Source organism: Glycine max, chromosome 11, assembly GCF_000004515.6.
Source record: "Glycine max cultivar Williams 82 chromosome 11, Glycine_max_v4.0, whole genome shotgun sequence".
Classification (NCBI taxonomy): domain Eukaryota; kingdom Viridiplantae; phylum Streptophyta; class Magnoliopsida; order Fabales; family Fabaceae; genus Glycine; species Glycine max.
In genome coordinates, this window is record NC_038247.2 from 1097461 (window position 1) to 1107874 (window position 10414).

At 32.4% G+C, this 10414-nt stretch overlaps 1 protein-coding gene across 2 annotated transcripts; it reads left to right on the forward strand.

Moving 5' to 3' along the window:
• Window positions 1-1909: 1909 nt before the first annotated feature.
• LOC100819464 (hexokinase-3) lies at window positions 1910-6659 on the forward strand. Of its 2 annotated transcripts, XR_005887062.1 has the most exons (10): window positions 1910-2440; window positions 3292-3442; window positions 3522-3701; window positions 4160-4234; window positions 4688-4843; window positions 4920-5018; window positions 5090-5217; window positions 5884-5965; window positions 6064-6473; window positions 6518-6659. XR_005887062.1 is itself a non-coding variant. In XM_006590411.3 (9 exons), the coding sequence occupies exons 1-9, from the start codon at window positions 2169-2171 to the stop codon at window positions 6415-6417; spliced, it is 1497 nt and encodes a 498-aa protein (XP_006590474.1). In that variant the 5' UTR covers window positions 1910-2168; the 3' UTR covers window positions 6418-6659. The 2 variants fall into 2 exon arrangements, 1 of the variants encoding a protein (XP_006590474.1); XM_006590411.3 differs by having other exon boundaries at window positions 6064-6659.
• Window positions 6660-10414: the final 3755 nt, after the last annotated feature.

Sequence of the window (10414 nt, forward strand, 5' to 3'; positions counted from 1 at the left end):
CCATTTATTTGACCTTCCTAATTTACAGTTTAATAATGACTTTAGATAAGAAAAAAATGTAATAATAATAAGAACTAGGTGATGGAATGTGTAAATGAACATCTGCCAACATTAAAGACTTTGACTTTTAAAGGTAGTTAATCAATGAAAAACTATATATATATATATATATAAAGAATGGAGTGCAATATATCCCTAACCCAATGTACAATATATTGGACGGAACCAAAAGCCGTCGTGAAATCAATAATAAAGACAATAGGTCATATTCCTGTTTTACAGTTGAATAAAGAACTTATTCTGAAATTTGCTCTTATGGTATTTTCGTTAATATATATGATATTTTTTTTTATGAAAATTAATAGCAAATATTTTTATTGATGAACCTAAAACATAAGACTTTAATTGACTTACCTTGGGCCGATCTTGTCTACTCATTAAGTGCACATAATAATAAAGGGTTTGTATAATTTACTCATTTATAATTTGGGAAGTATTTTTTATTTGTAATAATTAAACTTAACTATTAGAAATTTATAACAACATGCATATACGTTTACGGTTCAACAACCAACTGAACTAAATTTCGTGATATTCTTGCACTTTAAAGCAAGTAAAATACATATTCAATTATCAATAATAAGAAAGGTTTGGTGGTATTTATTTAGTATAAATTGTATATTAAAGGGTTTACGTTTGAAAATTTTAAAGATGTAAATACTTAACATGTTTTTTTTTTTTCATATGTAGGAATCAAATGAAAGACATGTAGTAAGGAGTTTATAACAACTCACTCACTAAATACCTAGGATATTTTGATCTTATTTTTATTTTTTAAATTTGAAAAATCACACAAATAATTTTGAACAACTATTTTTCAGAACAAAATAAGAAAAATATTTATTAAATATTAATTCGAAGAAAAATAGAGATGGGTTACTCGATAAATTTATTTCGAGAACAATCTTTGAATACATAAAAACAAAAAACCATTTAATTCAGTTAATTATATACTTTATCTTTTTTTTCTCATGAGATTCTGAAATAATTTTGTTGATGGAAAAAAAGGTGATTGGAAGACCGTCAATCAAATTTTTTTTTTTATTAAAAATGAATTATCGATAAAATTAATAAATATTTAAAAAAATCAAACATATTACAAAGTTATTGTAAACAAATTGTTCAAAATATAAACACAAGATAATATTTAAGATAACCATATAATTATAATTTAATTAATAAAATAAGATCTTTGTAATGTTTCCTTGTTTCCAGAATTAAATTAATAATATTGGATATGTCACTAATGACAAAATGCTTTTTTTTTTTCTCTCAATAATTAATTTTTTTAAAAAATAAACCGAATCGAATATGGATTGTTTAAGTATTTAACTTGATTAAAATTTTAAACTAAATATTCATAATGAATAAGAATCCGATCATTCGATATATGCAATTTTAGTATAGTATTTGATTTTATTGAGATGTGTATAACTGTATAAATTAAGAAAGAGAAAGAACACATAGACCATCACGGAAAAATGAAGTATGACAAATACAAAATGTCTTACACGTGGCTTGAAATTATGGATTATTTTTCATTTTCTTTGTCAATATTGTTAAAAATACTCAGCAAATACCCGTACTTGCTTAAACTAAGAGTGTATGACATAAGAATAGAAGGAGAAATAGAGAGTATTAGTATATTTGGCATGTGATATTGTTCCGAATAGGGTGGAAAAGAACGGAGAAAGAGAAACAACGCCACAAGTCAAAGTTGTCATTAACCTCAAAATCTGTCATAAACGGTAAAAAGATCGCCCCAAGAGATACTTGACAAATCCGAAATATCGGAAGGTGTCAGAGGGCAAATCTGTCTTTACCCTACCTTATAAATGTTTCCATATCGGTCCTCCTTTCATTCCAGCACATCCTAATTCCAAACCCACTGCGTACCCAGCCGCCGTCTCTCTCTGTCCGCACTTTTCCGGCACGTCTCGCCGGCCACTCACTTGGATTCGCCGGAGCGCAATCGTACCAGCGAACGGCGGTTCGCAAGAGTTTTTTTATTTATTATTTTGTGCATGTTGAAACGGCGGCGTTTGGTTGTGGTGGTGAGGAATCGGGCGAGAGTGGGGTAGGGATGTAGATTGGTTGATCGGGGGTAGATGGGGAGAGTGGTTGTGGGGGTGGCGGTGACGGTGGCGGTGGCGACGTGCGCGTTGGCGGCGGTGGTGGTGGGGCGGAGAGTGAGGAGCCGGAGGAAGTGGAAGAAAGTGGCGAACGTGGTGAGGGAACTGGAGGAAGGGTGCGACACTAGGGTTGGGAGGTTGAGGCAAGTGGTGGATGCCATGGCCGTCGAGATGCACGCTGGTTTGGCTTCTGAAGGTGGCTCCAAGCTCAAAATGCTTCTCACATTCGTCGATAATCTCCCTAATGGGTAAATAAAATCATCTCTTTCTTCTTCCAATTGCTTTGCCCCTTAACTCTGCCATCGCATAAAGTTCGGCTCTTTTGCGTTTCTGCTGATGAGCGTTTCTTCTTTTCATTTCTTCTCTGTGGAAGTGAATGTTTGATTGATTCTCTGGTTCAAGTGTCATTTCGCTTCGCTTTTCACGGTTTGCCCTATTTTTGTTTTTTTATGTCCTGCTGTGCTGTGTGTAGCTGTAGTCCAATTACTTTAAGTTACTGTTTATTTCCTGTTTTCTCTCGTGTGGTTTACTACGCACATTTCATACCTGTCTGCATTGTATATTGTTTTCAAGTATGTGAAGCCACATTCTTTTTGAAGAGTTCGGAGTAATTATCATAATATATCTAGGAATGATTTTTACAATAATGAAAGTCATTGATACGACATTCCATGACTGATTGACAATACTGTTGTTGTATTCTATTTTATTTTTTTTTGAATTGGGAGTTTTGTTGAACATTAACTTTTTTTGCAACATCCAATAAATTGCTCCTCTACTATACTGTTTTGAAAATTCCATGCTGTGATGCATGATCTGTGTCAATACTTAAGTTAGTCTGAAATCTGCGAGACTGAGTTACAGAATCCAAGGTTTGATTGCATTTAATTTATTTGAGCGTTACCGCGTGTTTATGATTCACCGTGTGTGCTACTATAAGTGTGCATTGATGGCAAAGCTTATGCGTTATCAACATGATTGACCAGAAGCCTTTTCAGAATGCAGAGTTGTATTTGTTAAATAGATTTGCTTCTATAACTGTGTTTCTGTGTTTAATTGAATACAGAACTGATATATTTATACTTTTTTCTTTTATCAGGACAGAGAGAGGAACATATTATGCACTTCATCTTGGGGGTACAAATTTTCGGGTTTTGCGGGTTCAATTAAATGGTCAACCATCTTCAGACTTTGAACATGAAGTAGAACGACAACCCATTCCCCAACATGTTATGACTAGCACAAGCGAGGTGACTTGATCAAGACTCTAAAATTTGAGTTCTCTGGTATTTGTTTGATCTCGAGGTTAATTGGTTTTGCTGCTTGCAGGATCTCTTTGATTTTATTGCGTCTTCATTGAAGGAATTCATTGCTAAAGAAGGAGATGGTTCCAATATTTCACAGGACAGAAGGGAGCTTGGATTTACATTCTCCTTTCCTGTGAAACAAATGTCTGTATCTTCTGGCATTTTAATCAAATGGACAAAAGGGTTTTCCATCGTAGATATGGTTAGTCAGTTGACTTTCAAGCAGTTTCTAAATGAATGCTTGTATTGTGATAGATAGCAATTCTCGTATAATATTTATCCTAAAACTTGATCACTAACTTTAGTGATAATTTGTGTGTTTAAAGAAAAATGCATGATGTTGAACATGGTTATAATTTGGTTAGTTTTATATTTTACAAAAAAAAAAGAACTATTTATAATTCCAAGGCATTCAACTAGTGGTGTAGTTGAATTTAATTCTTGAATTTTTGGTTACATTCGACATAGGTCTCAGAGCAGCCTTTTAACTGTTCAGACCAAATTAGTTTTTCGAAGTTGCTATTTGTGTTTTCCCCATCAAAACAGTTACCACCGAGAAATAGAAATGAAGAATCTATTCAAGTTGTACTTGGTCCTTCAGTAGCAGTGTGTAAACATAATAGCCGTGTTTTATTAAGAACAAAATCTGTTTGTTGTCAGGTAGGAAGAGATGTTGCAGCATGTTTGCAAGAAGCATTGACAAGGAAAGGCCTAGATATGCGGGTTGCTGCCTTGGTAAGGAAGTACTTTCATTTACCTACTGTTATTCTATCCCCTCACCACTCAATTCTTACACAACTGGGATTAAGCATTGTGTGTTTTAAGGTCACGTATGCCTTGATGGATTGTGTATTTTCTAGTATATATTTAATATACTTATAGGATGTCTGAGTTTTCTTTTTATGAAGTCTCAAGACATTTCCATGCAATAATTTGATCAATCTAGATGTAAAAGTTGGGTATGCATGTTTTTTCTATAGTTGAGCAATTATTATTTTTGATACACCTAAATTATGTGGGCAGAGAAGTTATGAAATTGTGTGATGTAGTTGTGTAATTATTATTTTTTGATACACCTAAATTATTTGGGGGGTGGGGGGAGTGCACTGACATAAATCCTTTTTGTTTTATTGTGTTAGTATTTACTAATTATTGCGTGAAACATGATATCATGTTCATTATAAACAGGTTAATGACACTGTTGGAACATTAGCAGTTGGACATTATCATGATCCAGATACCGTTGCAGCTATTATAATTGGTACTGGTACAAATGCCTGCTATTGGGAACGAGTTGATGCTATTATCAAGTGTCAAGGCCTTCTTATGACATCTGGACGAATGGTTTTGCCCTTTCTTCTTTTGACTTTTGTTTATTGTTTTGCTTTTGAACTTGCTGTGTAACCCTTTTATATTTTAGGTTGTCAATATGGAATGGGGAAACTTTTGGTCCTCTCACTTACCAAGAACGTCGTATGACATTGACTTGGATGCTGAGAGCCCAAATCCAAATGATCAGGTGAGTTTCTGCATCTGATGACTCCTGTTGCTTGATTTGTCATGACTAAAATTTTGGAGATTTGGGTGCAGGGTTTTGAGAAAATGATATCAGGAATGTATCTTGGTGACATCGTGAGAAGAGTCATTCTCAAGATGTCATTAGAGTCGGATATGTTTGGACCAATTTCTCCCAAGCTTTCAATGCCTTTCATAATGAGGTGGGTACTGAACCTCAGTCATGTATTGTGCATGCTAAGGAAGGCATACCAACAATTGAAATTGAGTGTGTATATCTTGAAATATTTTTGCAAGTCATAGTGTATTGTACCATTATTCGATATTGATGTGGATAATCTTTGCTCAGTCTTTTCTAAGCTGAAGGAAGATCCATGACCTTTTATAACTTCTATTTGATGTTTGAATATTTGTTTCTGTTTGTCTAATGTGTTCTCCATTAATTTATTTTAAAGTCTGGCTTACTCTATTAATAGTTCAATTCCATTTTGATTTTGATTACTGGTGACCAATTTTAATGCCTTAAACGTGGTGGATTAATTCTTTTTTCCTTTATTCCTCCTGTTGGTTGTAATGAGATTATTATGTAGCTACATGATTTTTAATTACCCAACAGGCATGGGTTTATTGCTTCAGGAAAGTGAATTTGCTATATATTTATTGTGTGAAGGTGGAAGGATATGGTTATAGACTTTGATCCCCTTAATGAAATTGAAAACCTTAAGCTTAGTATTAGAAATATATTTTCTCGGTGGTTGGAATTTGCAAGTTTTTGCTCTATTTCTGAAATAGTTTGCATATTATCAAGTCTACTATGTTCCATTATCGTCCAAATCTTAAATTGAAACTATTACGTTATGGAATTTCAGGACTCCTTTGATGTCTGCCATGCATGAGGATAATTCTCCTGACTTGAGAGAAGTAGCAAGAATCCTTAATGACATATTTGAGGTAAACAAAATGAGACACCATAAGTTTTGTCCCTAAACGAGTGTCCTTGCCTGCTAATAGTTCAAAATAATAATTTATCATGTATTTGGGTGTCTCAGATTCCTGATATTCCCTTGAAGGCAAGAAAATTTGTGGTGAAGGTGTGTGATGTGGTGACTCGTAGAGCTGCTCGATTGGCAGCTGCTGGTATTGTTGGTATCCTGAAGAAGATTGGTAGGGACGGGAGTGGTGGCATCACAGGTGGACGGAGTAGAAGTGATATGAAAATGAGAAGAACAGTTGTGGCAATTGAAGGGGGATTGTATTCTAAATATGCATTGTTTAGGGAGTACTTGCGTGAAGCTCTAAATGAAATATTGGGAGAAGATATTGCCAAGCACGTAATTCTAAAGGTCACCGAAGATGGATCCGGCATTGGGGCTGCACTGCTTGCTGCCTCTTATTCATCCTAAACTGTGGATAGAGGGTACACCTGCTATAAAAATATATATAAATTGTTTGATATTTTATATATATATATATATATATATGTATATATTTATATATATGTACATATATATATATAGGCACACACACACGTATAGCCATGTAAATCAGAATTTATCTCCATATTTAATATCTGTGTAAAGGAAGGTTTCGTCTATTCTTTGACCAAGTTAACATTAATATAATTATAATTTTATTATTTTTTTAACGTTGTGTTTTATGGCCTTTATCTGTTGTCACTTTAGAACCTCTGGATGTAATATAGTATTAGGACTTGGATTACTATTTTGAGATTGAAATTGCTTATACGTCTTGTTTTCTTATAAAAAATTATTAAATCTGTAAGTTTTTCTGTTATCTCCACGTTGTACAAATCGCACTAGTAGTTGCCAAAAGTTTTTGTTTGCTAGATCTTGTCACTAACCACTGCAGCCTTAATGACCCTGCCCTCCGTGACACGCCTAACAATTTTCCTTCTCAATTGGAAGATACTAATTATGACCTTGATATAAAAAAATGGAATTGTGATTTGTTTATTAGTTGAATTCAGTAGATTAGTTAAACTTATGTTGTAGACTACAGAGCATATCTTAGTTCCTTGAAGAACTTTATAAGTTACGTTCGTCTTTCTATTATTTGGACTAACTAAATCTTAAAGGACGTGCACTTGTGACACGATCAGTTGCTTAGATGATAATAACTTGATGATGGGATGTCTAATGTGAAAAAAAAAAAAAACTCATCAAAACGATGTTATTTCTCTTAATTTGATTTTCCTCATCCTTTCCAAGTAGGCAATTGAATAATGCACCTTCCTAAATATATTATTCACTTTTCATTTTTAAAAAACCTTAACCTACACTTTCTACTTCTTCCTTGGTTTCCCTTCTTCCTCTTAATTCTCTTGCAGCCGCAGTCCATTCCTGTTCTTCTCTTCTTCCTTTAGTACAACTTTTCTTTTCAGTTCTTCTCTTCACCAACTCTTCTTCTCTACAATCATTGAAGATACAAAGTAAATCCAACTAGAAGTCTCTCTCTTCCAACTCTCCACTCCACATGTACATTTTAATGCATTCACATTCACGTTGTGGATCTGTTTTTGAAATAAGTTTTCCATAAGAAAATAAATGCACTTATGGAATGATCATTTTGGAAGCAAAAATCTTACGAAATATCTTTTTTGTGAGCAAAATTAGTACTATCTAGAACAACCATTTTAAAAGGTACTAAATCGTGTTTTCCGAAAAGGCTATTCTAAATTACAAATTTTACTTTTGGAATGACCCTTCCATAAGTCAAAATCGTATTTTATGACCTTTTCAGAAGATGCAAAATATACTTTCAGAAAAGATATTTAGAATTGCAATTGTTGCTTCTAGAATTGGCTTTTTGTAAACCCAATATTAATTTTCGAAACCCCCTTACCGGACTATGTAAAATACACTTCCGAAAAGGATTTTCTGGATTTGCAAATTTGCTTTTGATATAGTTTGTAAGCTAAAGTACTTCCAAAACATTCATTCCAAAAGGGTTTTTTAGCTTATGGAAAGACCATTCTAGAAGTTTTTTTTGCTTATGGAAAGGTTACTCCAAAAGCATTTTTTGGTTATGGAATGATCATTCCCAAAGTTGCTTTACAGTTAATTAAATTTGATTTTTTTATTTTACATTTTTTTTTTGTATAGAGGACAATTACTTCAATAACAATATGTCTGATGAAGTTAACACCGATACGGATGATACCGTTAAAAATGAAGATTATAACAATTTTTTTACAATTACAAAGATAATTTTACTGTGTGTAATTAATACATAGTTTATTTAATTGTTGGTGTATTTAATGGTTGGAAGGTGAACTTTGACAAAAAAAATATGTTGTATGTTGTTTATGTAGATTTTTGATATCAAGATGAATTATTGAAATGAGTTCAAAAGATTGCAATTAAGTTGGATTTTGTTAGTGTCATTTTGAGTCAAACACAACAAATGGACAACATGAAAGAAAAATATTTGTCATCTTGGATTGTATATATAATAAGGGATCACAGAATCACACTAATAATATAATAAAAGAAAAAGACATTAACTTGTTCTCTTTATTGCTATTATTGATTTTTTAAAGTAAATTGCAAAAAAAAAAAATATAACTAACAAGGGATATGGAAACAATTGATTGGTATTTCTTTATATACTTCTTTAGGCCGAAGATAACTTATTGGTATTTAATGATCACTTATAAGTTATAGCAATAAATGACATAAAGAAAATTAAAAATCAAATTAGTTTGAATACAATCCAAGTAGGAGGCTTCTGTCATGGGTGGGAGGTGCGTTGTGAGGGGGTGGGGGGAGGTGTTAAGTATATGAGGGAGAGAGGTGTTATGGTTGGGAAAGAAGGTGCTAATTCATTAAAGGTAATATGATAATTTTAAACGGAATAGGAGGTGTAAAATAATACACTTGTGGGAGTGAAGGATTCAAGTCCCCTCCAAGTATTTTAATCCCAAAATTTATAAGGAGCCTTTGTAAGGCCTTCTATGAAAGTGTTGGTTGTGTCACTTCAAGGGCATTTGAATCCGCACCTCCCATTATGAATCTTTCACCTCCCCAAGGAAGCCGAATGGACAAAAATGTTTTGTCTTCTTCCTCTAGTAACCCAACCCACGTCAACCCTCCACCCAACAATTCCTCCAACATCCTCTATTAACACCGTCACACACCACACACCACACACCACACACCACGACACTACACCTAAAAAGAAAATCACAAATCAGAAACTTCTTGCGTCAGCTATTATGGAAAAGATTTTTTCTATTTTTAAATAGTTATTCCAGAATACATATACAGGTCCACAACAAATATTTTGAAATAAAAAATTACCTTTTGGAATCACTCTATTTTAAATGATTATTACATAATAAAAATAAGTGTTTCAAAATTATTTTAAAATAATTATTTTCAAAGATAAAAATTACCTTATAGAATGGGATTCCTAAGATTCCTATGACAAAACTATTTTTGTCTACACACATAAAATAAGAGGTGCTGATTGAAGTATGCGTTGGAGGAGTGGTTCCTATGAGAAATCCAAAACCAACAAGGCCTATAACAGAGCTAGTCGTGAGTTGAAACTTGAAATAAGAGAAAAAAAATATTGTAAACCCAAATCTTCCCTCTATTCTTGTCTTTTTGCAATTTTCTCTTCTATGTTCTAAATCCAAACCCCATTTGGTACTCTCGTTGAGTGATTCACCCGTAAGGTTATTTAGTGTATTGATGAAACTTTCACCAGGATCTTCATAAACTCAAACTAGTCTTGCTAATATTGTCCATGATCTTTTCCCTAAAACAAAACAAATCAAGCTTGATCCAAAATCAACTCAAATTTTACCACTAACCTTCCTTCCTCCGCCAAGCTTGTGATAAAAAGTTTTAAGCCCATCGGCCTAAGTAGGCTTATCAACCTAAATAGACGTATAGTAATTATATATTTTTTATATTATTATCTATAATATATATAATTAAATATATGTGTTATCATTATAAAAAATAATATATGTATTATCTATAATATTATATTATCAGATGATAAAAAATAAATAAATAATAATTTTATTTAAGATAATTATATACTTACAAAATATCGTATATATAAATAAAAATGACTTATTAAATTTAAGAATTCTCTTTTTAAAGTCTAAGACTTAGACGTTTTTTGTTTAAACAATTTTTTTATAGAAAAATTATGTGTATTTTTATGAAAGTTTTTTCTTTACTTACCTCTGAGGTACTGTCGTACTGTATAGTTGTTGTTAGTTTTTCCAATTACCTTTTTATCCTAAAATATATTAAAACGCTTTTATTTGTGTTTATTTATTTAGAAGTTAAAGTCAATAACTCAATACTATCTACTATATTTTAAGTATAGTTTTATTTTAACTTAATTCTTAATATAATAATA